Source organism: Perna viridis, chromosome 4 (assembly GCF_037379345.1).
Source record: "Perna viridis isolate PV_CMFRI_1.1 ecotype Kerala chromosome 4, ASM3737934v1, whole genome shotgun sequence".
NCBI lineage: Eukaryota > Metazoa > Mollusca > Bivalvia > Mytilida > Mytilidae > Perna > Perna viridis.
The window spans coordinates 31,665,405-31,693,328 of record NC_142448.1 but is presented as its reverse complement, the minus strand read 5'-3'; the positions used below and the strand labels follow the sequence as shown (position 1 = coordinate 31,693,328).

General features: G+C 32.1%; 3 protein-coding genes across 4 annotated transcripts in view; all 3 read right to left on the bottom strand.

The window, feature by feature from the left end:
- Nucleotides 1-18,414, bottom strand: part of LOC148619751 (uncharacterized) — a 54,396-nt gene extending 35,982 nt beyond the window's left edge. Inside the window, exon 1 of the mRNA XM_088579985.1 lies at nucleotides 18,266-18,414. The gene's annotated coding sequence lies outside the window, so the exon portion shown is untranslated. The remainder of the gene's footprint in view (nucleotides 1-18,265) is intronic.
- LOC148619750 (uncharacterized) lies at nucleotides 4,365-18,554 on the bottom strand. 2 transcript variants are annotated; one of them, XM_088579986.1, is made up of 9 exons: nucleotides 18,430-18,554; nucleotides 17,322-17,516; nucleotides 16,666-16,754; nucleotides 14,427-14,568; nucleotides 13,743-13,850; nucleotides 7,542-7,706; nucleotides 7,077-7,196; nucleotides 6,850-6,943; nucleotides 4,365-5,210 (listed from the first exon to the last, which is right to left on the bottom strand). In XM_088579986.1, the coding sequence occupies exons 1-9, from the start codon at nucleotides 18,509-18,511 to the stop codon at nucleotides 4,895-4,897; spliced, it is 1,311 nt and encodes a 436-aa protein (XP_088436112.1). In that variant the 5' UTR covers nucleotides 18,512-18,554; the 3' UTR covers nucleotides 4,365-4,894. The 2 variants fall into 2 exon arrangements, with proteins under 2 accessions (XP_088436112.1, XP_088436113.1); XM_088579987.1 differs by having other exon boundaries at nucleotides 14,451-14,568.
- Nucleotides 18,555-21,760: 3,206 nt separating this feature from the next.
- Nucleotides 21,761-26,317, bottom strand: LOC148619749 (innexin-3-like). Its single transcript, XM_088579988.1, has 3 exons — nucleotides 25,237-26,317; nucleotides 23,558-24,499; nucleotides 21,761-23,135 (listed from the first exon to the last, which is right to left on the bottom strand). Exons 2-3 carry the CDS (start codon nucleotides 24,481-24,483, stop codon nucleotides 22,817-22,819), a joined length of 1,245 nt encoding a protein of 414 aa, XP_088436114.1. The 5' UTR covers nucleotides 24,484-24,499; nucleotides 25,237-26,317; the 3' UTR covers nucleotides 21,761-22,816.
- Between the last annotated feature and the right edge of the window lie 1,607 nt (nucleotides 26,318-27,924).

The window sequence follows — 27,924 nt, the reverse complement described above, 5'->3', positions numbered from 1 at the left end:
CTCTTATTTTGATTTTGATATTTGCCTTTAAGAGACAAAATTATTTTAACATCCTGCCCTATGTGAGTTGGAAAATTAGTGCAACTCTCGTTTTTATTACTACCTTTACGACGCAATTTGTGATCTCGTCGTGTATTGGTTGTTAACGTTAAGAATATGTTTCAAGATTACTACGCTTTTATTATCACTCCGTGTAGGATAAAGGAAAATGCCTCATAGGAACATAGCCGTTACATATGTTATAACATCCACAATTTGATTCTGTTGAACTTAGGTGAACACTGTTATTGTGAAGCCAGTAAATGATCTATAATGCAAGTATGTTCGTTAATATATCCAGCATTACTCTTTCTAAAAAAGGCATTGAATAGCATACAAAAAATGTTTCATAATGTTTATTTTTAGTAAAATGCTATTCTAATACATAAATAAATACATTATGAATAGTGATTAGACAAACAAGTCATGAAACAAATATTAAACAAAGCTATAACACATATTGTGCTTCACAAAACACATTTTTGACATTTGTTTTGAGGTAAAGACGCCAACACTTACCACTACTTTTACACTTACGACATGTAATTTTACGAAGGCAACATTATTGTAACATAATATCATACATATAAAACAATCTTAAGTATCAGTACAATCCACACCCAAAGCGTTGTGAATGGTTCAATTTAAAACATGGTGAGTCTCGAAAACATTAAGTCCTGATCTTGAGAGAAAAAAAAAAACATTTTCTTCAAATTGATTTCACGAGATATTTGAGCTATATATTTCATTTCTTAGATTATATGATGTACATGTGTACGTTGTAATGATTACTTTTTTTCAAATCATTGGAATAAAATGTATTTTGTGTAAATCATGACTGAAACCTACATATTAGTGAATACCTATGTTCAAATGTTAAAGCACAACATTTATAAAAATATGTACATTAAAATTACATAAGAAAATTAACACGGCATATGTACAAAATAATTGAATATACATACGATAGCAACATTTTTTTTAATTGTTGAAATAGCAAAATACAATATACTTACATTTATTATGTATTTCACTTGTTGAACCAAAACTATAATTATGATTACGACGATATAATTGATTGATTTAAAGTTATCAGGTCATTAATGCTTCTCTGAATAACATAAGACAAAAACTAGGTATTGCAACGAGTAAATTAGTATTTCTAGAGTAGAGAACTTACACGGAAGGACAAGTACTCGAATATAATCTAAGAACTCGGACACTCGTTTGTGTTTTCAACATTTCGACGTAGTCACCCTAACTTAAATCATTTTATTTTTGGCATCATAACCACACACATAATAATTGATAATTGATATCGTAGTCATTTTTAGAGCACGTTGTTATTTAAATTGATATCGTTTAATAAGCAAAAAAAATAAAAAATAAAAAAATCTTCTATCTAAATGTCAAGGGATGTCATCATATCAATTATCTGCATTAAACTCCGAAAAAATACAAAAATACGGTATCCCAACAAAAAAAAAATATTTTTTCACCGAAGCTTAAGGAGAACTCGAGAGTTTCATAACCGAATACTTAAGTAATATATTTCTTATCTTATCTCAGTAAATAAGAGCAACTTATTCCTTTAACAAGGGTAATTGAATTTTAAAAGGTATGAAATACCAGCCGTTATCTTTGAATGCTTTGGCTGTTCCTTTCAATTGTGTTGTATTCACCACAAGTTTTCTTGCTTTATTGCATAAACCGGATTTCATGATATTTCATCAAATACAAAATTCATTGTTAAGCGTTTAAATATGAACAATTATATTAAAAATTTTGAAAACAATAATGTTTGTTTTGTGAAAAGTGAAGTACATGATGCTTTAAAAACAATGGTTACCATTAGAAACACTTCCTTGTACAATGAATTTGAGGAAATCCACATTTGTGCGTTTCAAACTTGAAACACCAATTTTTTTTTTAAATCCAATAAAACGATATCATATCCGATATTAAAATAAACATAAATAAACATCAGGCAATGTGTGTTACGAGTATGAATATCAACATGAATAGTCAGTAATCGATGTAATGTATATTAACAATTTAAAGTGTACTTATAACTTTGCTGACAAAAATATATTTTATTAAAATTGAAGCATGTGAATTCAACATGAGATGTCAACGAATTTGGTGTGCACAAATGAATGTTCAGAATTAAAAGCAAAAACAAAATGACGCACTGAAAAAGACCCTTTTCATAACAGTAATAAATACACTGAATATAAACTACACAAATGTTCTAAGGACTAAGGACTACTAGCAGTTAACTGACATACAAGCTAAGGACCAGTTTAGATTTACAAAAAATTATTCACCCATAGTATGTAAAATCATTCCCAATTCTTCCCATGAGGGGTGAGAATCCCAGTACAGCAGAAATCATATAATAAGTACGCAACCCATATCATACCAAAAACTACTTTTCAATATAGGGTTTTAATTTCTGTGTAAATACCCGATGAGCGAATCAATATTAATACAACAAAGTGCTATCCTTAACAATTCGAAAACAATATAATAAGTATATCCCTTACGAATAAGCCTTTGAACGGTTTTGTTAACTTATTGGGTAAGTATCGAGGTTTTCTTGCTTTGTATAAAATATTACCTTAAAACAAAGGGTTAGAGGTACCTTCACGTATTCATCCTTCTCAAGTACATCTTTATTTGAGAATCAGTTCCTTGTATCGGTTGAAACAAAGGTGTGGATGTCCTCACGTGCTCGTGATATCGAAAACCTTGATGTAGTGATTTCTTGGTTAAATAAATATTTATTTCGTTAAAATCCGAATCATTGTTACAACTGTAACTGCGAGCTAATCGAACCAATTGTGATATGTAAAGGTGACAATGGGACGCCACCGCCTTAAACGGATAGTTGACAAAAAGGAACGTATTATTGTATATTTTAGTACTAAGTTTATAATTATCGATATGAATACTAGGATTAATAAACGGACATTCTTTATTATCAATATTAGTTTTATTCAGTGCTACAGGATGTATATCGTTGTTTAGAGCCAAAATATCGTCCAAATATCTAAAGGTGTTATTATTTTTTTTCTACCAAATGTTGTTTGGAGGGGTCTTTATTATTATTATTACTTATTTCTAGCCATAAAATATGGTTCGCAACAGTACAGAAAGAGATCCGCAATAAGTGGTGCACAATTGGTCCCAATGTGAATTTCAATAACTTGACGTTAAACGGTTTCACCGAAGCGTACGAAAATGTTGTCTTAGAGAAATTTGAGTGCAGTAAGCATATCAAAAGAAGCCAAATTAATGTAGTATTTATGTTTTTCGTTATTAAAATGTGATCTAAAAGAATTCGAACAAATAAAATCAAATCCCATTTTATTAAATTATCTCTAATAATTTTTTGCCTTATGAAATTATGTTGAATTGTAGTGTATAAAGTTGAAAAATCAAAACTTTGAACAGATTCGAAAGATCCTATATGGGCATTTTATTTACCAAGCACTTTAAGCAGAAAATGAATCTATATTTATGAGGTCATTTGTGAAGTTTGGGAAGCCAGTGCATGGTAGGACCTTCCATACTACTAGGCTCAGCTTGTAAAGAGGTAGCGACCGGTTTGTGTTTGTTCACAATTTCACATTCTAAAAATTCATTCAGTTGGAATGTTGGTGTTTTCGTGATTTTGTTTTTGTGTGTAGATTTTTTTTTTAAATTTACGTCAAATAACAATAAAATCATTTGCAGCTTTATCAGAAGGAACAAAAACAATGTCCTTGCTGAATTCTTTCAAATTCCTAAACTTCCGAATGCTATGGTTATACGTACTTCTTGTGTACAATAAATCTTTCGGTTAAGATCTTTTGATGTTTATGATAGATGACTCCTTGAAAGACGTACTGAGCATACTAAAATTTGCAAAGTTCATGTGATTGGTATTTTTCTTGTGAAGTCTTATCTGTGCATGTATCAATTTAGAAATGATCTAATATTCATACATGTATGTTCTGGTATCATTGAGAACTCTGGAGTTCAAAAATATAAAAATAAAACACATAAGGACACATGTCAAGTGTGCTCACGTAGATGAGACAGCGACAAACTCATATTCATATGACAGGGGTTAAGTGTGTGCTTAAATATACCACTTAGTACCACTTATATGGAATTGGGATAAGTGTTCCCTTGATTACTCTTTCAAATAATTGTTTCCTCGTTTTAATCTTCCTAATCTATGAAAAAAATTAAATAGAAACGAAACAAGTGCTTTAAATTCGGCATTATAAGTAACTTCAATTCGAATTTTAGTAGAAAATGAATAAGCCTAGGACAAGTTTTCATGTAAAAACTATTGGACCTTTATTAACATTTAAGTTCGGACACTGAAATATTTATAACATGTTCAGAAAGTTTACGCATGATACTCTTCCAAGCACAAATTGGTATGAATTTACTGAAGTAGTAGTTGGGAGTGGTATGTTGTATAGGTTTGAAATTTAAAAATGTATAATGAATAATTTAATGATAAAGTCGTCAATTAAGTGCCATATTTATATTCTAGTAATTAAAACATTACATCGTTTTATTCTATGCACTTTGATGGTTAATACATAGTTAAGGACAGAGTTAGACTCATTTCGAGGTTAAGCACTAATCCGGTTTTTTCTTTTTTTTTTTGTGTGTGAAAGTTTAATTACCATTTCAAGATTAGATTCGATACGTGTGCATTCTTTGTTTCTTATAGAAACGACTTGTTTAATGATGTTAATTGATATATAAAGTTTGTAACCAGTTTAATGATGTTAATTGATATATAAAGTTTGTAACCAATTGCCTTTTTAGAACTATATAATACAGTTTCAGTTCAAGTGTCGTAAGGATTTTCCTCACAGTCGGTGGTGAAGCTGTTGCTTTGATGGTTTCCTGCTAGTGTGTTATTTTTGACGTGGCCTTGATAGTCAGCTGCGCTATGGTGTAACGTATTATCATAATCATCGTCATTCTCCTTGTAACTTTCCTCTGTGTCATTAACAATCACTGCCATGGAGTAAGGATAAGCACATCTGGCAAAACCAGCTGTCCCGTGTGTATTTTGATGTAACGCTTCGTTTTCATGTGTTTTCTGGTTTCCACAAAAACGCTCTTTTCTCCTCAAAACAACTAATGGTTGATTATTTATCCTATAGAAATAATATATCTTAAAAAAGTGTTCATTGCTACGATTTGCATCGTGCTTGACGGGGAGGCAGTGACTACAAAGTTTCGAATCTTTGGTAGGACTCAGCCAGAAATCGACATTACTATAAAACCACGAAGGCGAATTCCTAACCATATAATTAAATTTTGGTTACACAAAAAAAAATTATAAAGGTTTTTTCTCTATCCCATGTCATAATAAACACGACACACTCATGAGATGTATCAGAAAAACTTCTGACTGTTTTATTTTTAGCAATAGCGGTTATGTTTTTCCACGGATCCAAAATCCTAAAATGAGTTTGATGCAAAATATCTAAAGGAACAATTTTACCACATTTGGTTTAAATTGGTCAAGTAACGTCTAAGGAGAAGGTTTTCGAACACAAAAACATAACAAAGAGCACAATAAAAGAAAAAATTACAAAAGGACAATAACTCCAACAGATAGATCTCAGTATGTTCAACGCTTTTGCTCTGAAGACTTTCGTAGGCCCCATAATAACGATTATATTTCAGCAATGAAAGAGATTGACTAAACCTGGCTAAAAACGTTTGTCTGACTCTTATTTTCTATTATTAGTATAGCGACCAAAAACAATCCCCACATCAGTTCGATTCAGGAAAACCTAATAAACATTCATACCAAATTTTGTTTAAATTGGTCAAGAAGAAGAGTTTTGAAAAAAATTGTTCACGACAAAAACGACGGACGCCAATTGATGGCAATAGCTTACAAGGCCTTCGGCCAGGTGAGCTAAAAAGGAAATACACTTGATTTTGACATTGGTAAACATGATGAGATGCAATGCCACTAAAAATAAACTGCAATGAAAATGAGCATATGCCTAACAAAAACAAACAAACAAACAAACAAACAAAAACAAACAAACAAAAAAGCAAACAAAGACCGCATTAAAACAGTTGCTATGTAGTCTTCTTTTCTGGCCTTTTTTGTTTTGTTTTTGGAAATAAATACTCCTTTGAATTTTTCAATGAGAGTTTACAAAAACGAGAAAAATAATAGCGAGTGTTTGATATGTACAGGTTTCTACTTCGATACTGTAGATAGGGGATTGATATTTTATAGAGGAGATATTTTAATCATTGCAAGATAAACACATATTTAATACTGTTGGCGCACAATGCAGTAAAAAGGAACACTAAAAGAAATTGTTTAAACTTGTGAAACTTAATCATACTTTTTTTTAACTCCAAATAAAGTAACAAATAAATATTGTTATACATAAATGTCAATACGATATCGTTGAAACAGCTTTTGTGTATGAAAAGCAATGTCAAACTAATCCAACATTAAGAAATATATCTAGTCAATTTACAGGAGTAACAAATATAGTATAATTGTATAAAAACCCTATTATCAATATTATCATTTACAAATTTAAACCGATGTTGCAGAGCAGATTACACTGTCATGATTGTTTTAATAATTTATCGGCTTCTTTATTATTTTTTAATTATTTTACAATCTAATAATGTATATCTCAGGCTACTGCTTTGATAATAAAACTTTCTGAATTTCCAGTTACTACGTCTAATCGACTGAGACTTGACCGACATGTTTCTTTTTTTTTGTCATAAAGTGTAAATTGATAGACTCACCTCACATATTTCTTACACAGTACAAAGCCAACGACTAGACACACAACATCAAATAAGATGACAAATCCGACAGGTAATACATAAGTCAAAATTCCTATAAAAATAAGGCGATACTTAAGAGGAAGCAAATATTAATCAAATTGGATTTGAAAGTTTATAAATATTTTGTTGCAAATTTTGTAATTTGAGAAATTACATCGCAGCTAAACGGTTTAAAACAAACTAACCTTTGCTTGTTAATTTGGTGTGGCAAATGGAAGGCAATTCTTCACTACAACCCTTTGTTGTAACATTTAACCATCCATCTTTCTGTATGCTTGCCGCAACACATACATATTGATTGCCAGCTGTTTTGTTGTTATGTAAAACAAACAAAACAAAACAAAAACAAAATAGATGTATTACCATCATTCGTATGATCATCTAAATTGAAAATGGTGAAGAAACCTAGATATCAGTATTTCAAATCCTCTATCAGTCATAAAATTATGAATACTAAAGTTCCGCCTTTTCTATAATCCCCTCTATTGTACATTAACATTGTGTCCGTCACCCGTTTTAGCACATTAACATTACCATTGATTCAACTCAAAAGCAGTATGAGTTCGCAGATTTCCATGTTTATAAGAAGCATTTTTGATCTTATCGTCTACAGTTATCATATTTGCACACACGTGCATGTATATACTCACAGTATCCCCAACTGTACTGTATTTGACGGAAAAGAGATACCCAGTATTTTCCTGGTGGTGGAACATCCTCTATCTCGCCAGTATCTCTGCGTATTAATCCATTTTTATCACTGCATTTCGTAAGTGCTTCATACCAAGTAAGAGATTTTTTCACGTTATAAGTTCCTGCATTCAGATAATAATCTTTTAAATTACTATATTTTGTTCCATGAAAGGAGAACTGATATGGCTGATAAGCCAAAAAGACCAGCAACCCCACTGGTGTGAAACATGTGGGCTCAATGCCACCCCTGATTCTTTAATGAACGATCGAGGAGGAAGCCCTCGTATCACAGGGCAGGCTGCAGCTGGCCCCAAAACAACATTATACTCAAGTTCAGCGAAATAGTTGCCCCTATATACATAAAAGTTAACTGAAAGTGGAAACGAAACGATGCATACTTAGGCTAGAAATTCCTGACCAGCGCAATATATATATATATATATATATATATATATATATATATATATATATATATATATATATATATATATATGTCTTAAGGATTGCACAACGATACCGATAAAGATGTTAACACACTATAATAAAGTATATAATGGGCAAATTGTTCAGTCAACAAATGACCTTCTTCAGTGCCTTAAATAAACACTCAGTTATTATAGTGTGTTAACATCTTTATCGGTATCGTTGTACAATCCTTTAGACTTATATAATTATTTTTGTTTGTGCTGCATCGTCATCGATCCGATACCCATTAAGTTTGCTGGTTGGCAGATTCCTTTAGACTTAATACTGAAAATTACATGTCCAAAGTATCAAGGTATCCTTTGGGATGATAGGAGTTTAGGGTTGATACCACATATGATACAGTTTTTAACATTTTATGTTCATTATATCATATATATCACTTTACTTCAAGAATGAAACTAAATTTTGATTTATCAGTTTCTGAACAATCAAAGTTTCTTTATGATTTATGTGATATTTTTTACCTCACAAATATTGTAAATAAACCTACCTGTTTCATGAAGGGCAATGAAACTTCATTAGTTGATGTGATAAATGTTGTAAAACAATAACTTTCAATGTAGAGATCAGTGATTTCCGCGGGCTTGGCTTGTTATGGGCAACCCGGCGGGTGTTTCTAGAAAGGCAGAGGACGCTTACCCTACCGGTGCACCTGGTCCATGCTCCCAGGTTTTGGTGGAGTTCGAGTTGCTCATTTGTATTTGTTACTTTGTGTGTATGATTTTGGTTGCTTTGTGTTCTTTGTTGTGTATGTCTGCTTTCCGTGTCTGGTCTTTTTCCCTGGATTACATTATTTTGATTACCGCTATAACCTTGGTTCCCTTGATTACTCTGCTACCATATAATATCACACATATAAAAGATAAAACTCCAGTTTTTGAAAATGTCAAACTGCAATACAGGAGTTGATGTTAACAAAATATGTATGTAATCTTGTTAAAATTGAATATTTACACATCACTGATGTAATATAAATGACTGTAATATTCTGTATAATGATTTTGAAGAGATAGTACTAAATGTTATGAATGAACATTTATAAATGAAGCTAAGATATCATCACAAAAAATAAATCCTGTATATGAACACAGAACTGAGGAAAGCCAATGTACAAAACGAATGCAACGAAAAAAAAAATGAAAAATGTAGATCTGACAGGGCATGGGAGAATTATAGAAAACAAAGAAATCTTGCTCCTTAACTTAAAAGAAAATCTGTTAATACTTATTTTCAAAAATGATGTACTGGTGGTCAAAAATCAAAGCATTTCTACTGTACAGTAAAACCATTTTTATAAAACAAAAAGTATAAGAAATGGGCAACAAAAAATTGTATTCGTCGAATACGACAAAATTATTAATAATAACAAAGATGTTTGAAATGCTTTGAACAACTTTTTTGTAAATGTTGCTAATGAAATTGGTAAATATGTTGTTTTTGATGAGGTCAGTCACCCTAGAATGCAAAAAATTAAATCTTTGGGGCATCAGGATGCATGTTTTGAGTTCAAGTCAACTGACATTGATACTGTTACTAAACTACTTAGTAAAATTGATATTAAAAATGATACAGGTGTTGATAGTATCTTCTACGTGCAAGGGCTTCTGCTCTTAACAAGAATATTACATCTTTAATAAATAATACTATTTGTAATTGTAATTTTCTAAACAGGCGTACATGTAAAGAAGAACAGGTTGTACCGTTATATAAAAAAGTAATCCACTGGAAAAAACAAATAATAATGTTCTGTCAGTATTTTATCAACGATATCCAAGTTATATCAATACCAAGAAAACTAAGATCATGAAAGTCAAGCCAAAGGCTGAAGAAACAGTCGTCCCGATCGCTGGAGGCATTGAAGAAGTGAGTAAATTTGTGTACCTCGAAAGCAAGATCACTGTTGATGGAAACTCTGAAAAAGATGTACAAACCAGAATTCAAAAAGCGAGTGGGACGATTGCTACGTTGAAGAACACCTGGAAATCCACCAGGATCAGAACCAGCACCAAATTAAAGGTCTTCAAAAGCAATGTCCATGGAGTATTATTATATGGGGCAGAGTCATGATAGACCACAAATACCACCATTAACAACTAGATGCATTCAAGACGCGATGTCTTCGACGGATTCTGCACATATTCTGGCCACAAAAGATCTCAAAGAACTTTATGAGGGAACCAAAACAGTACCTCTATCTAAGGCAATACAAAAGAAGAAATGGAGATAGATAGGACATATGTGCAGGATGACCCTGATTCCATTCCAAGAATGGCTATGCGATGGACACCACCAGGCAAGAGGAAGAGAGACAGACCAAAAGAGACGTGGAGATGATCCACCGAAAAGGAGATGAAGGACAGAGGTTGGACATGGGGATAAGTACAGCAATGGTCCCAAGACAGGCAATATTTGAAGACTCTGGTGACGGCCTTATGTGCACCCCAGCACAAAGAGGATTAGATAGGTTTCCAAGATATATGAAATGGTTCTGTCTGATCAATTGAAAAATTACTTTGAAAACATTTTTCATTCTTCTTATGTGCTTTTAGAAAAGGGCATGGGTGTCTGACCACTTTGCTGAAGCTCCTTGTAAATTGAAAATCCGCAATTGATAAAAAAAAACCAGTATGTGGCAGCTACTAGTATATTAATTGACCTTTCGAAAGCTTTTGATTGTCTGCCACATTAATATTGTTTTAAGTAAACTTTCTGCTTACGGTTTATCATCTAAATCTGTGAAATTACTGGAAATTATTTAGCAGGTCGTAAGCAGCAAATTAAACTGCAGGGAGTACTCAGTGACTGGGCTGACAACACTTAGGGTGGGCCTCAAGGTTCTATACCGAATCCTTGTTTTTAACATATTTATTAATTATAACTTTTGTTTTATTGAACATGGTACTTTATATAATTATGCTGATGAAATACCTTTATTTATGCTGATTAAAGACTTTGATAATGTAAAGTCTGTTGTTTTTTTTTAAGGAAAGTACTGTATTGACTCAAAATAAATTGTACGTGGGCCAACCCTAAAAAATTTCAGGCTATTGCTATTGGTAATAAACCTCATGATATGAAGCCTAAATTTTTATATTGAGTCACCTGAAATAAACTGTGATGATGTTGTCAAATTACTGGGGTTCGTTATAGACTTTTAACTGAAATTCAATCAGCATATGAAACATGTATGTCGTAAGGCCTCACAACAACTCAATGTGTTTAAGCGCATTGGTTGCTATTTCTCCAAATTAAATACATTTATCATATTTACACTTTTATGTTTTCGAACTTTGATTTTAGTTCTTTGACATGCCATTTTTGTACTTAAAGTAATACTTCTAAATTGGAAAATATACAAGAGAGCCTTGCGGTTTATATGAAGACTTAAACAGTATATTAGATGAACTATTAGATAGAGCTAAAGTACCATCGCTTACGATCAGAAGGATGTGTACCATGGATAAAGAATAATTTAAGATTTTAAACAAACAGTCATCGCCATGTTAACATGATCTTGTAGTTTTAAAGACTCAAATTATAATTTTAGATAACCAAATATTGTAAATATACCATGAGTACGAACAACTACCTATGGTAATAACTCTTTTAAATATGCTTCAGATGTTTTAAGTCGGCATAATGAAAGCAGCAAAGAAAATCAGATGAAAACAAATTATTGACAAAGGAACTCGATATGGGAAATTTTCTTGAAAGCAAACAATTAATTGTTATATCCACAAATCAACACACACTTCCGAAAGCAAATGAAAAATATCCAAGAACTTACAAAACTTCATAGGAAGTAAGCAATGCCTAACGATAAATTTGAACTCGGACCGGCAACGACAAGAATCTGGAAAGATACTTCAATTTCTCAAACCCCCGATAACTTGAACACATTTCAATGTTTCCTTGAAGTTCGAGCTACCGAGGTTTAATCTAAATATATGACACACATTTCACATTTATATATACATTACTACAATTTGTCATACTCAAAGTGAAAGATGCAAAAAGTTTTTGGTTTTTTTTTTATAATTTTAAAAACAGTTCAGTCAGCTAATAAGAATTTATTTAACTACGAATAGTTTACCAAGTACACGAGTTCATTAATATATTTTTACTATCCTAGTAAAAATTTCATATAAGAACATCCTTTCAAGAATATTTGTGAACAAAATCAAAGTGCTGAAATTACAAACGTAATCATTGATTCAGATGAAAGGACGAAGAGGAGAGATGTGGGAACGAAACAAAGCAAAACAAAATAAATTACCTAAAATTATGTCTTTACAACTTATTTTTAATCAAATAAAAGTTGAACTGAATATTTGGTTCCAACTAAAATAATACAATGACGGTAATAACTTAGAAATAGCTACTTTGAGAACTCCGGCAAAACAGACACTATACTATTTTGTTACCGCTTATAAAACATCTTATATCAATCTGGCTTAAAAGGATGTTTATAATGGTATTTTGTAGCGCGGCCTACGTAGTTTATTTGAATTATAGATTTTTGGCATTGATTAGAAAATATGAACTTTAAAATCATTTTGTTTTCAAAACAATGTCAAATATCAGATATACCGAAATCATTTTTGTAGCAAAATTGACTTTCTAGCTGTCAATATATTACTAATATTGACCATTTGAGTACGTACTTCAAAAATATTCGCATGTTAAAAAGTGCAAAAAAACATCCATGCATTCAAAATCAACTTACCTCTAATTTAGATCTAGCAAATGATCATATTATGGAGTCAATTGCCAGACTTTTATATTAGCCTAACTCTTAAAGTCCTGTTCTCCCAGTAGGAATAATTACAAAAAATGTTTTAAAACAATTACATGTAGATATACTTAGAGTGAGGAGTTAAATGTATAAGTTTATGTTATGGCATTCCATTCGTCCGTCCGTCAGTCATCCTGTCACACACATGATTTCGGACTTATCTATATGCTTGCAGACATATCAATGATTTTTTTGTACATAAATGTACGTGCATCATCATGAATTTACTGCAATCTAGGCATTTTTTTATAAAACAGGTCAAAAACCTGTCAAAAACAGGTTTTCTAAAGAAATAAGACAGGATAAGAAGAGAAATCGGGCATGGTATCATTGTAAATAAAACAAATAAAACATGTACATTTTATGCTAATTTGTTCATTATTTGAATTCGTAAAGTTCGTGCGAAATTTTTGAATTTTTGCATTTTTGAAAAACAGCCAGTTGGTGCAGGGAAGATAACCCGATCCGGCAAGGACCTGAATCTTTCCGGGTAACTAAAATTAAAACGTGCATGTTACACCTCTTTATCTTCACAGGTAATGCACCTATTTATGTACGAATGCTCTACTACCCACAATCAATATTTCCACCAAGTTTCACCGTTTATTTGTGAGTTTTACAAAATTAGACCGGGTCAATATTGTATACGAAACAGTGCACCTCAATCCTATCTGTATAGTGCAACTTTAATTATCACATGTATCAAACGATATAAACAAAAATTTTGTTTCAATGTAGTGTGTGTGTGTGTGTGTGTGTGTGTGTGTGTGTGTGTGAGAGAGAGAGAAAACACAAGCCCTTAAAAGCCTCAAGTTATAACAGAAATTATTAAAAGTAAGAATTTAAGACAGGTACACATTAGCTAAAATTTGATTACCATCTTGACATATGTAACCGTCTGTTTTTCCGTCAGTACAAGTTGAAGTGTGGTATGTCCTAGACGGGAAGGTGACAGTTTCACACTTGATTTTCTCAGCCCTGTAAACTGAAAAAGATACGGAAACTTATTAGTTTCTAAGTAGAAAAAAAACCTCATAGTTATCTTTTTATTAAAGAGTAATAAAGGGAACCAAGGTTATAGCGGTAATCAAAAGAATATAATCCAGGGACAAAGACCACACATGGAAAACAGACACACACAACAAAGAACATAAAGTAACAAAAGTAAATGAGCAACTCGGACTCCACTAAAAACTGGGAGCATAGACCAGGTGCATCGGTAGGGTAAACGTCCTCTGCTTTTCTAGAAACACCCGCCGAGCTGCTCATAAAAAGTCAAGTCCGGGGTAGACAAACGAGGAAAGGCAAACTATGACCCGTTGAATAAATCAGTTTTCATAGTGCTGATGGATACATCATAACGATCCACGAGTTCATGATGACGACCAAAATACTTCTGTAGTGATGACTTCAATCTTGTAGCAACATAACCCTGTTCCAGAAGCCTATTTGTTAGAGTTCTAGCGCGATGCAAAAAACATGTAATTAATTAAATGTTTATTTTTTTTAAACTGTAAAGAATTGAAATTCAGAAATAACTTTTGCAATACATTTTCTTTACCATAATATATTGAAGATGCTTTACCGTATTCATACACTACGCATCTTTTGCCAACGGCACAAACAGCTTCGTTACACGGCAATATTATACCAAAACTACGAACATTTGTGTCTTCAGGTAGACATGCATATTTGTCTTCTTTCTACAACGGTTCAATAACTTATGTAAAAACAGATAACAATTTTGACAACAAAATCTTCCGATAAACCGAATAAATAAAAATTCGTTTTGCTATTAACTAAAGCCATTTGCTACGGATAACCGGAAGTGAATATTTAGACATTTGCAAATGATAACATTGCTACCAATCTCTATACTATAACAGTAATTTATGGTTTATCTTTATAAAAACTTTCCGGAAATTTTATTGTTAATGTTATTTGTTATTCGGATTTCACTTTTTGACTATTGACTATTTCTTTTGACTATAAACTGGAATTTATCAATTTGAAAATTGTTTATAACCATTCATCAGTAAAAGATAAGCTTGATAATAAAATCTATGTGAATTGAAGTATGGACCTCAATCGACGAATGAATCATTAACAATCAATTTAACTCCAAAGCGATACAAAATATGTTTCCTGTGTAAATAAATGTTTCCTCAAACAACCTATATAACAGTGCTTTTGCCTATAACAAGTTTTAACACGATTTTGATATAATAAAACATTTCATATAAAAGTTCATTTTTCCCTTTTTTTTTCTCTCAACCAAAACATTTAGCCGATTGATCAATGTAATGCTATCTTTTAACTGAAAACCACATTTTCGTGGCTAGACTGAATTCTGTTGTATCACTGCCCGCTAAATTTTAAATATCAGCCGTAAGAGTTAAAATTAAAACTACAAAGTCCAAAATGCAATCAACTCTGAGAAGAAAATAAAAATTGTTCGTTACCATGCAACGACTTTGATTATGCTGCTGCGCTCACATATGCTCATAGAAAACATCGGTTTATGATTATCAGACTGGAAAACACGCTCTAATGCCTCCTGCCTGCTAAGCTGATTCCAGAACATGAAGATAGCTTGTTCACTATTTAAGATGCCATTAATTCGATATATATCAAAACCTATATGATGCATACAATGCGGGTATCTCTGACCCTTTGTTTTACCGTAATATTCTACACCAAGCATGGAAAGGTCCATACCGATAAGTTAACTAAACCGCTGAATGGGCTCATTCGTAGAGGATATAATTATGATATTGTTGTCAAATCGTTAAGGATCGCATGTTTTTTTTTGTATTTACATTTATTCACTCATAGGATCTTTACAGAGAAATAAAAACACTATGCAAAAGCAGTTTTTGGCATGATATGGGTTGTGTCCATTCTGTATGACTTATGATGTTCCGTGATTCTCAAAACCGATCTGGAGCTGGCAAGTCGGTTATCTACTAGTAGTCCCTAGGTTGTACATTTTTGTAATTCATATTCAGTTTACTTATTTCCGCTGTAGCAAGGGATTCAGACCTCTTTGGGCAATTAAATAGTGCTCAGAACTCTAGCCGGGGGCTAGGGTTGCTCTGCCAACAGAGCAACTGGGTTATGTGCCCCAGAGGGTGGAATGGGGTACCCCTGGCATGTTACATGCTGGGGTCGTTAGGCCAAAATACGGAAAACCTGTCCGAAAACCATAGTGTTGCACCGTGTTGGGAAAGATGCCACGTTCCTCGCACGTTAAAGAACCCTGGCGTGGTATTTGATAGGAGTAGGAACATTTCCGTTCCGCCACAGGATGCTAAATTGCCTTTTTAGTTGTGTTCAATTGTTTAATAGTTCTCTCCACAGTGGCCAGATTTTAAAGGGGGAGGGTTGTGATCACGCCAAAGTAATTTATCTCCGCCGCATTCTTTGTGCCTGTCCTATCATTCATACATATTCTCGATGAAAGTAATAAATATCAATAAAAGCTATATCAAACAATGACATTAATTGTCATTTTTTCTTTGTGCGATTAGTTTTTTTTAACTTTTTTGTTTCTATTTTGTTAGTTATTAAATTTGTGTCGTAGAGTAATCAGGATTCTAGTGGAAATCAAACGAATGTAATCAAGGGACAAAGACCAGACATAGACAGACACACACAATAAAGGACATAAAATGACCAATATAATACATAGAAAGAAATAAAAGTTAATGAGCAACTCGGACGCCAGGTGCACCGGTAGGATCTCTTTAGTAATTGATCAAATGCCACAAATGAATCTATATAAAATTGGAAGTACTTACTTCATAACTGAAATACCTGTGTTTGGCACAAAATCTTATAAACTCTGTAAAACTTGCAACTTTCTTAGAATCTTTGCAAACAATTTCACCTTCAAACCAATTACAAAATCGTTAACATATTTTTATCTTCACAGAGATTTTATGAATTCAATGACACTTTTTTCCAGGTCGTTTTATTTTAGAAAAAATCTTTCGTTGAACAGATTTTACGAAATAACCTGGTTTGTGACAGCGGTTTATTAAAGGTGTAAACTGAAAAAAACTGGATTATTTTGTTTCAGAAGGATTCCTAAAAATTTAATTTCTAATATATTTCAATTAAAACATTAATAACTGATTCAGAATCAAACGTCATTTTATTTGGAATTGTATGAATTATGGATTACGGATCAATCGACATTACCACAACAGGTTATTTATTAAAAAAAAAGGAAAGAGAACCAACTAATCAGAAAGGTTCTTACAGATGAAGTTTTTTTAGTATATTAGTATAGTAAGACGACTTGCTTTTATAAAATAAATTTAAGTATGTCCTTAACGATCTTAAGTCTTTAGTATGTCTATTTTGCAACAAAACAAATATGTTTTATTCAATGATATTAATATACTTCTTTTTCAAGCGTTTTTCAATTATAGAATGACATGAATATGCTTACCAATAGGATTAATCCATCTTTTAAAACTTATCCCTGCACCTATCCAGTACCACACATTTTTAGTTGAATTTATTAACAGTTGAATATTAACAACTGACGTGCTTTTCTCAAGTTGAGTCCCGAACAAAAGACATTTATTAGAAGCCTCTTCGAATGCTGTTCCATCGTGGATTTTTATATCATCCTCGAAATAGGCTGAAACAAACAATGATGAAATTGTGACTATTCAAGTTAGTTTTAAATCATGCATTTTGACTCTTTTTTAAAATCAGATGTGAACCTTTTGACACCTCATTCTTCACCCAATAAGAAAGCTATCGTTTGTATCCGTTTCCATAATACGCTGTTCACTAACAAAGATTCTCAGTCTTCTATTGGGTAGAGCCTTATCCTGAGATTAAAAAGTTTGATTAACGTTTATTTCTGTAACGGACCTTGAAACTGGACAGATGAAAATATAATTTTGATGACAAAAAAAAAGTGTTTTTACTGTATTCTTGGCCATGAATAAGATAACCATTAAATCAACAGGGTTTTTTACTTACCTGGTATGTTAACATATCGCAGTTTTTATTTAATACAAACTTTTAAAGTTATCCTTTTTTTTTTGAAAAAAAGTTTTTTTCCTGTGATATTGATCTTGAGCAAAAATCGATTTTGTATTTACTTAATTTTTATGTAACAAAATCCTTAAATGTGTCGGAATAATATGTTGACTTAGTTATCACCCGGAAAGCTCAAGTACTATCTTTACAGTAAAATTTTGTTCTGTTTCCTTATAATTTTCTACAGTAACACATGGCAAGCATTTTTTTTTTTCAATTTTGGATACAATTTTTTCGGAGGCCACTATAAGTTATCAGTATTTGGCCAATCAAGTTTTTTGATGACTGTGACCATGACCAAAAACGAAATTCTCAAAACTCTACAGGAATCTCACTGACCTGATATGTAACAATATCCTATATTTTCGTTTTAATAGTTTATTTAACCATTCGTCTGGCATTCAATGTTGATGCACTATCGCCAGTCCGCTTGCCCGCCATCACCAAACCAATAGCCTAGTTCAATTTCGTTGCAACTCGGTGTGTAACGATGCATTACTTACTGTTGAATGAGCCCGGGTCCACCAGGAGGGCAGCTGTAAAAAATATAAATAACAATCTACCATCCTTTCCATCCTTGTCCATGTCTGATATTAAAACTTATATAAATAGAGATGATAGGGTAACATAATAATTTAACATGGCCCTATATATAAACAAGACTATCTTTTTAAAAAAAGATGGCCGACGCAGTACAATTTATTTTCTTTTTTTTTTTTTTTATGTTTCTACATTTCTTTCAAGAAAATAACATATTACACGAAGTTGCAAATATTCGATATATTTTTTCGAACGTCACTAACAATTGGGAAACAGGATTGGGATCGGGTGACTTGCGTTTCCATAGAAGATCGTCCTTAAGGTCAAAGGGCAAATCGCGAAACTATATCGACTGAGTCTGAAAAAAATTTTAGAAGGTACAAAGGTTTGAAAATTTGTTTATCCGTCCGTGATGTTTTCGCATTTCATTGTCAAATATTGATGATTGAAAGTTAGAAAATACGAACAAATGCATGGAAATACATCTTGACTTTACTTTGAATCTGGATGAAATGACAGTTTCCACATACTAGTAATATGAAAATATCTATTGAAAAGTCTCCATATTTTTATTTTTTCAAACGTTTAAATGAAGAAATTTAGTTAAAATAATAAATGTGCTGACAAAACTAAGAATTATTTAATAGTATGTAAATTCGGCCCTAATGTGCTAAAATCGAAATGACCAAATGTTCCGTTTTGCCGTAGTCCGTACAAGTATATGGATTATACTGGAAATCTACCCGGTTAATAATTTTTCCAATCAATTTTTGTTCTGGTCCTACATGAAAAGTCGTATTGGTCCGATTTGTTTTAAATACATGTTTCCGGTTGATCGAGGGGTCAATAAGATTTCCATACGACGTGTCGTATATATAGAATCAGCCAGCTCGTAACATTATATTAAGTGTCAGAAATTGTCCAAGAAACGTGTATTTTGACTTTTTTTATATACTAATAAATTTTACAGACACACAATTGAAACATTTTGAAGACAACAAAAATATGGGGTCAACGGACTATTTCCAGAGATATACAGAAAATTGTAAACCCCCAACATTCTCTAAATTTGAATATTTGGTCATAAGAAATAATGGATTGGAATGAGAATGGAAGAAAAAGCCATTATTTTTACATTTAAATACTCATTAGTTGTTATTAAAAAAATAGCTTGCCGAAAAAATAACCAAAAAAAAAAAAAAAAAAAAAAACAATAGAATTTGAACTATTCCCATATTTGCTATATTTAGTAATTTTCTTGTAATGGAGTTATCTCCCCTTTTCAATACTTTTCATGTACTTTATGACAATCATCTTGAAAATAGAAGTCGTTGACATTGACAAAGAAAAATTCAGATTTCTTGGAATGAGCAAGTTAGAAATTTTGAATTCCACTAAATATTGGGTAGCTTTTGGAAATATTTTATCGTTTACTTAAATTGTAAACACAATTCAGACTCAAAGGTTGTTAGGCCAAAATTGGTTCTTAACAGCTCTACTCCTTTACATAGAAATTGTCTATTCAATTATGACACTAACATCACTTTTAAAACAATAGTACATATTGTTTTAAATTAAGTCAAGTGCAGACGTCTTACAATGTGACAAATAAGGAAGTTTGAATTGCACATTCATGGAAAGATTCGTCAAAACTTTTTCTCATTTTCACCTCGAGTGGTCCGTGAAATATAGGACTGGTATATATCTCTCTAGCCATCTAGTAGTGTTCTTAGGCATATGCTGAATGTGAAGATAAGAAACATTAAGTTCAAGATAGATAATGCCGAATAGCAACGATACCAACTAATAAGAGAAGAAGCAAAAATATCCATATTTCATTGGAACAAACCATTCAGTGGAATAGGATTTTTACATGGACACCTCTTAATTATAATTGGCAATCATGACCATTAAGATATTAAACAAAAGTTAACTTGGAATCGGGTGGAATTTTCATCTATACTCCAAATCTCCTCAGATTGTTTGCGGTTTTTTGCGTTTATTTTTGTAATTACTCGAAAACTTGCCATTTTATTCATGTCGTGCTGTACTACGATTCCCTTACAATTATTTTTTGTCCTTACCTCCGAGATTGAAAAAATTCAAAATTTATTTTTCCTACGAGAATTTTGCACTGAAACGTATTGTTTATCCGCCATCTTGTTTCTATGGATATTTTGAAATGTTCCCTATTATCTCACAATTGAAGAGCTGAAATACCATGATTTCCCGCCATATTTCTGCTCTTTACCTTTAGAAAAAGAAAAAACCAGAAGTTCCGAATGAAAATGCTACAAAGAAAAAAAACAGAAGTTCCGAATGGAAATGCTACAACTGGTACTTAATATGAGTCTTACCACATAAAGTAATAAATAGCAGGGAACCAGAAATATATCTGAAAATTCGTTTGATACGCATCAGTGGTCGTAGGCATCAGTATTATTCAAGATTTTGAGTTATTTTAACAATTCAAAATGCCATTCCTGTTTTAAGAAATATAGGAGCTAGTCATACTAGATGAGGAGCATCCATTTCTCTACTTAGTTGGTTAATAAATTTGCTCGAAGGTTACTGTTTTTGTATTTGTTTTTTTTTTATCTGTTTCACATATTCGTCTGTTTTGCATGTTTGCAAAATAAAGTTGCCTTCTAAATTTTGTTATTTTTTTCTCAGTGTTCACACCAAAACAAATAGAAGCTTGCCGTAGGTGGTATGGGGGTTCACGGTTATATTTTGTATAATTTATATGTTATATACTTTTATCAAATAAAGTTGTTGCCTCTTCAAATTGTCATGTATCAAATTAACTTACCTTATATTACATATGAACAGTACGCAGGTGTTTACAGTTGAACAGTACGCAGGTGTTTGCAATTGAACAGTACGCAGGTGTTTACATATGAACAGTACGCAGGTGTTTGCAATTGATATATCGACTGAAAGTTTCCAAAAAGATGCTAATTGCTACAAAAACACTTTTTATTTGTACTGTGTTATTCGAAGGATAAAACTTTTTAATTTGTAAATTTGTTAAAAAGAGCTTTTACGATTGCCCGTTTGTATTTAAAACATAGTCAAACGGCATCTCGACAAACACTACAAATCATATAAAAATGATGATACCAACACTCACAATTACTTAGTACACAGTTGCTAAAAAGATCAATAATTTGATTTTACTGATTTACTATAGATACAAATAAATTATTTTAAAATTATTCTTTTCTATTATTCTAAATTCTAATATTAAAATTGTTACATTTAAAAATAAACAAATCAGAATCACACATATAATCTAGAAGAACATGCTCTTATAACGTTACTCGCATTATTTTGTATGCATTAACAATAAAACTAAAAACTAAATATCATATATATACGACAAAAGGTTGTCTATATTTAAGTCTATGTGTATATAATATGGACACATTTTATAATCATGTTCGTGCCACAATAGTTCCATTGTCTATTATATATATATATTCCTTGGCTCATTATGAATATATACTTATAATCTCACATGTGCGTTTTTCGATCCAGACAGATGATTTGGTTGAAAAGAAAAAGAAAACTGATTATCAGATTTATCCTATATTGATAATTAAATGACGTTATTTTAAGCATTTGGAAGAATTCATGCTGAAAATATATTTTTTTATGAAAATTGTGAAGAATAGTCGTGGGATTAAAAATCTTCGGCAACTCTTTAATAATTCGCCTTAGGTGAAGGCAATTCACATTACGTTCAGAACGACACAGATCGGATCCGGCTAATACAGAAAGATCGATATCGAATTTGTCCACATATTAGCTTAGTTTTGATTCATAATAGCCGGGTATACTATTATATTGAGTGAAGAGAGATAAGGTTCTTTGGATAATTATGTAAAGATAAATAATTCATATTGTTGTATTCCATATAATAATAGAACAACCTTTCAATACTTGTGGTTGGAATCTTTGAACTAAATCCACGTTCACATGAGTACCAAAATCAAGTGCTCATCCATTTAAAATTATGAAAGACAAACGATTATCTCCAAATTGAGATGACACCCAATGCAATATTTTTTGCATAGAAATTTCTTCTTCAAATAAAAATTGAAAAAATGTTACATAATTTTGATAATTATATGGCGTGTTGTAATTATCTTGAATATTCCCTATGATACATTAACATTCACAAAAATCGAGAAATAACTTTACAAATGAATTTTTCAAACTAACTTTTTCAAGATGCAGGTGTACATCACATTAATGATTTTTTCTATAATTGAAAAAGAGAGTTTGCAAACATGAAAATCTTACAATAATCTGTATTTATACTAGTTTGAAAATGTATCGGTGTCACTAACAGGTAGATTTCTCTGGTGTGGAAGCGATCGTTTGTCTGGTAGTTTCGCTAGCGATTGGTGGGTAAATTGGTGCTATATCACCTGGTATGTTTGCAGATCCATCTGGATGAAGTGTAGCAGAGGTTCTCACAGCTTGAGAGTTATTTTCATTCCATATAGACACAACGATATCCCGAACTAATATATCAGAGGAAATGTCCCCAATCAGCCTCAGCATAAATACGCCGTCTTGTCCAATAACTCTGCTACTTAGATCATTAACTTCGCTTTGGTTGAATTCCACTTTCGCCATTGACAGGTACTTTCTTACATATCTGAAAGATAATCATAGTCGATAAATCAAAAGAGAAAAATAACCAACGAAGATATCTGACAAAAAAAAGTGATAAATAAGCAAAATCGATATATAAACACCCCTCACAGCTTGTATTTCAAGATGAAAGAATCGAAAATGCATGAAGGATATTAACAAATGTACAGTACAAAAATATCAGATTTTGTATAACTAACTATTTGCTAAGAATTCCAATTGATTATGCATGAAAATTAAACCGGTTAATTTTCCATTACTTCTTTCTGCATAGTCACAAGATAACCACACCTGAAACAGGTAATAAATAATAAAGTTGTCCCATTAAGGTTTATTTTTTTTATCCCTTATATATGTTGATGTTTGCTTTGAATAAAACGGATGCTTTATATAATTTCAGCACTACAGAATCCAACATGCACTCACCTATGTCGAACCATTGGAAGCAATGATTTAAGCAGAAATACTACACCACTTGTTCCTGAAGCTACACAGACAAATAATAACCAAATCCAAACAAAGGAACATATCTTTTCATTGAACTCATTAACAGGTACGACACATTGAACGGTGAACCGTTGTACGTTAGTAAGCAAAATGACGTCAAAGTTGCATAGTATATCTCTTGGAAAAGCTGGTGAATACCCAATATAGGAATAGTTTTTGTTAATGATGCTGTCGAATACATATTCTCCATACGAAGTGATATTTGGTGGTGACAAGTATTCTTCAAGAATGGTCAGTTGGGCTACAGCGTTAGCAAAGTAAAGAACTTTTACGAGAGCAATACTGACGGTAATAATGCCGAATGGAATAAAGTTTAGATATCTTTTGCCAAATACCTCGTACATGTACGATCCTATGCCTTTTGCAATAGTTTGGCGTTCTTGAGCTGTGTGTGCAGTAAACATGTTAATCATGCCATTTATCTTTTCATACCCAAATCCTAAGGTCGATTCACACACTCTGAGTATTATATCAGGTAATCGAAATAGCAAAGCCTGGAAAACTAATATCAACGGCAGCCATTGATATAAGGTTCGGTTATTTTTCTCATTTTCATCTGGAGTGGTCCGTGAAATATAGGTGAATTCTACAGGAAGAGATTCTCGGACATACATGTAATTGGATGTATCAATTATCTCCCTTGCCATCCAGCAGTGTTCTTGTACATATAGTGTATGTGATGCTATGATGTCAGGCGGCATTTGACAGACAACATTAGGTCCAAGATAGTGTCGTATAGCAACGATACCAGCTAATACGAAAAGGAGCAAAAATGTCCAGGTACTACTGAATCTGTCTACCCAGCTTCCATGGTTGATGGTAGGTTTGAAATACGTAGATAGCATTGTATCTGATTGTTCACTAAATAAAAAAATGACACAAATATCATATCAAGTTTTCTGTTTACCGATAGCCGCTGAACACAAAAAATATAATTACATTACATTACATAAATGTTATGCTGAATATTAATTGTCTTGGTAATTTAAAAACCTGACAATAACTTAATTAAGATTATTCAGAGGCGCCAATATTTGAGCGGAAATCTAAAGAATTCAATCCAAGGATAAAGACTCCCAGAGAAAACAGACACACACTACAAAGAATATAAAATAACCAAAATAACACATACAAAGTCACAAAAGTAAATGAGCAACTCGTACTCCACTAAAAACTGGCAGCACGGTCCAGGTGCACATGTATGTACGTACAATTTTAACAAAAATATTGAACTTAATTGTGTTGAAACTGGGGTAGAACTGAAAATTTTTCATCTAATATTTATTTGTGGTCTCTGTCTCGTCAAATGGTAACACACCATGCGTAGGTAACGGTTTTGACGTAATAAGATCAAACTTAATATGTGCATATGTCTTAATATGTTGTAAAACAAAAGTTCATAGCAATGGTTGAAAATGTGTTACTTTGTACTTTGTCCTTCGGATAAGTTCTACCAAAAATATCAAAAATGATTTCTAAACAATTTCAATTAATCTTTGTTCTTTCAGCATTCTGATTTTTTTCACACATTAGCATTTAAAGTAAAAAATACGATCTATTCTACAGATTAAAGAACAAATTACAGTAGAAACACTTACCTTTGGTGTTAGGTGTATATCTAAGGGTGATTTATAATGTCCAGTTCTAAGTAAGATGCTTTGCTTGGCAATCAGCCATAGAAAAGGTATCGGCTACTTCATTTATTTCGAATGCTTATATTATTATCAAATCTGAAAGGCAGTCTTTATCTGTTCCCCATTAAGTTCTGTTAACATGCATTTAGAAATGCAAGTTCGTAAAACAAATTGATTATTAATGCAGTAGGAAGTTAAGAGGCTTTTATACTAAGAAGACTGTCTGTAAGATTATTTTTCTTTAGTTCTTGATATCATAAATGGTTATTTAACAAAGTTATATTATTTTAGGTTTCATGCATCCTTCAAATAAGGAAAATAAAGAAAAAAATACTGTTGGGAAAATATCTTCTATCGGAAGTTAAATTTGATGAAATGCTTCATTAAGCGCATCTTGATACGGATGGAAACACAATTCAAAACTTAACACAGTTTTGAAGTTTGATAACAATAATACATTTGATCAGAACAGAAAGTAGTCACTTTTTGGCCCTTATTTCTACATGGTTCCAGTCAAAATCTGCAAAATCAATCCCAAAATTTTTTTGTGCATATGGCACCTTGTGTTACAATTTTAGAGAGATCCATTCCCTTAAGCTTTCAGTCAAGTTCTTTCCAGAAATCCGAAAAACAAACAATGTTTCTTGTCCCTCCGTGATCCCTTGTTCTTACCTACCTCAAAAAATCAACCTAATTTTTTGTAGCAAATTTGTAAGATATCCATTCACTTTCATTCAAATTATTATACGACATTAGTAAAAATGTTTTTATAGGCCCCTTTCTGGCGTCTAATGTTCAGGTCGTCGTACACACAATCAATCCCAGTCTTCTCGGAGTTTAATGGGACCTTGTAATCCAATTTCAAAGAAATTCATTCTTTGATAATCAAGTTATTGAATGAACAGCAGGAGAATGCATATTTCTGCCCAATTTCTGGCCCGGAATTTCTGTAAATTTCAGGTGTTTACCTCCAAAATCAAACACGGTCTACCATTGTTGTATCAAATATTGTGGGGCAATGTCATCTGACGATCCTATAATCAATATATGTGCGACGATATCAAGATAAAGGTGAATAACTCTGATTCACAATGAAATATCCTAAAGTCTAAATACGCACATATACTGTAGGTTTGACTTTTATATATAGCATTAGCTGTAGAAAAAAAAGAAATCAATAACATATTTCCATTTGTAACATGCCACCATGTACTACAATTTCAAAGAAATCCGTTCATTCTAAGTCATATTATGCTCCTAGTTTTCCTGTAGCCCCTCTTTTTACCATAATTCCTAAACGATTCAAGTGATAAATTCCAAGTTCTCATTTTGTGGTAACTTACCTTATGGTATAATTAAAAAATATCCATTTACATTTACTCAAGTAACATTGTAAAAATATCATGAACATGCTTGGTCTTTTTTCTGTTCCTCGTCATCCTGATTCTTAAACCTATTGAGTCAAACCCCCAAAATATATCCCGTGCTTCCTTTTGTAGTAAGACACTTTATGCTACATTTCAAATAGATCAGTTCAAATTTTAATCAAGTTAATATCAGTACATCAAGAAAATGCTTGTTTTGATCCCATTCCTAAACGAATCAAGTCACAACCCCGAAATTAAACCCAAGTTTCCTTTTGGTATAAAATCTTTGAATGATGTTTTAAGCTTTTTCTATCCAATTTCTCGTTAAAGTTTGCTTCCCGTGATAAAATATCTTTTGACGAAATTTGAACGGGCCATATCCAGCACATATCGCCGATGTCAGACGATTATATATTTAGTAATTTGAACACAATTTGAACTACTTGTATTGTCTGGCCCTTAAATCTTCTCATTCCAAAGACTGATATTTAGAAATGAGAACAGTCTAAAAATAATTTAAGTATATATACATAAATGAATCTTTCTGAGTGATATCAGTCAATATTTTTGTCAACTTTCATAAAATAGTAAATGCGTCTACTGTGATGTTCCATTAGTAATTGAAGAGCCAATAACTGTACTGGAAGTGGTTGGAAAAGTAGACAAAAAAAACATTTTTCAGCTGAGGCATGCGATATCATGTTTTATGTTACATGTACATTATAAATAATATTGACAGAGTCTTACGGCTTAGGTTGATATCACGATTAAGTGCTCTATAAGACATGTTACTGTAGGCACTGAGCTAGCTGCCATAATTGTTTTACTACAGTTCTCTGTAGAAATTTAATAATTTCGCATTCATTTAATGCATTGTTCTGCATCTGGACTTGTTAAACAAACTTTTGATGTATATTTAATGTGGTCGAGTCAAGTACAACAGTTCTTTTATATGGTGATCAAATTAAATCAAATAGCATTTAGATATTTAATCAATTAATTTGACTCTGACTCTGATTGTTTTCCCACGGAACACAGTTTTATATTGAGTATAAACAGCAAAATTCAACAATACAATATCATCTTAAACAAAACACAAATATAACAAGGATATATGTACGTATGGTGTAGATGTCAAAGAGACAAAAACCTCACCGGGATGAAAATGTCAGCTGAAGGCAACCCATTGGTCTTCAATGAACGACGAGGAACCCTACATACCACTGGACAGACTGCAGCTGGCCCCAAACATTCTTATACACAGGTACAGAGTTGCCGCTATATA

Bases quoted from the DNA above. Each gene is read 5' to 3' on its own strand.
- LOC148619749 (XM_088579988.1), bottom strand. From the start codon at position 24,483: ATGCTATCTACGTATTTCAAACCTACCATCAACCATGGAAGCTGGGTA. The intron at 23,136-23,557 runs GTGAGTGCATGT...ATTATCTTTCAG, and splicing joins CTTCCAATGGTTCGACATAG to ATATGTAAGAAAGTACCTGT.
- LOC148619750 (XM_088579986.1), bottom strand. From the start codon at position 18,511: ATGGACAAGGATGGAAAGGATGGTAGATTGTTATTTATATTTTTTACA. The intron at 17,517-18,429 runs GTAAGTAATGCA...TGTTTGTTTCAG, and splicing joins GGACCCGGGCTCATTCAACA to CCTATTTCGAGGATGATATA. The intron at 6,944-7,076 runs GTTAGTTTGTTT...TTATTTTTATAG, and splicing joins CACCAAATTAACAAGCAAAG to GAATTTTGACTTATGTATTA.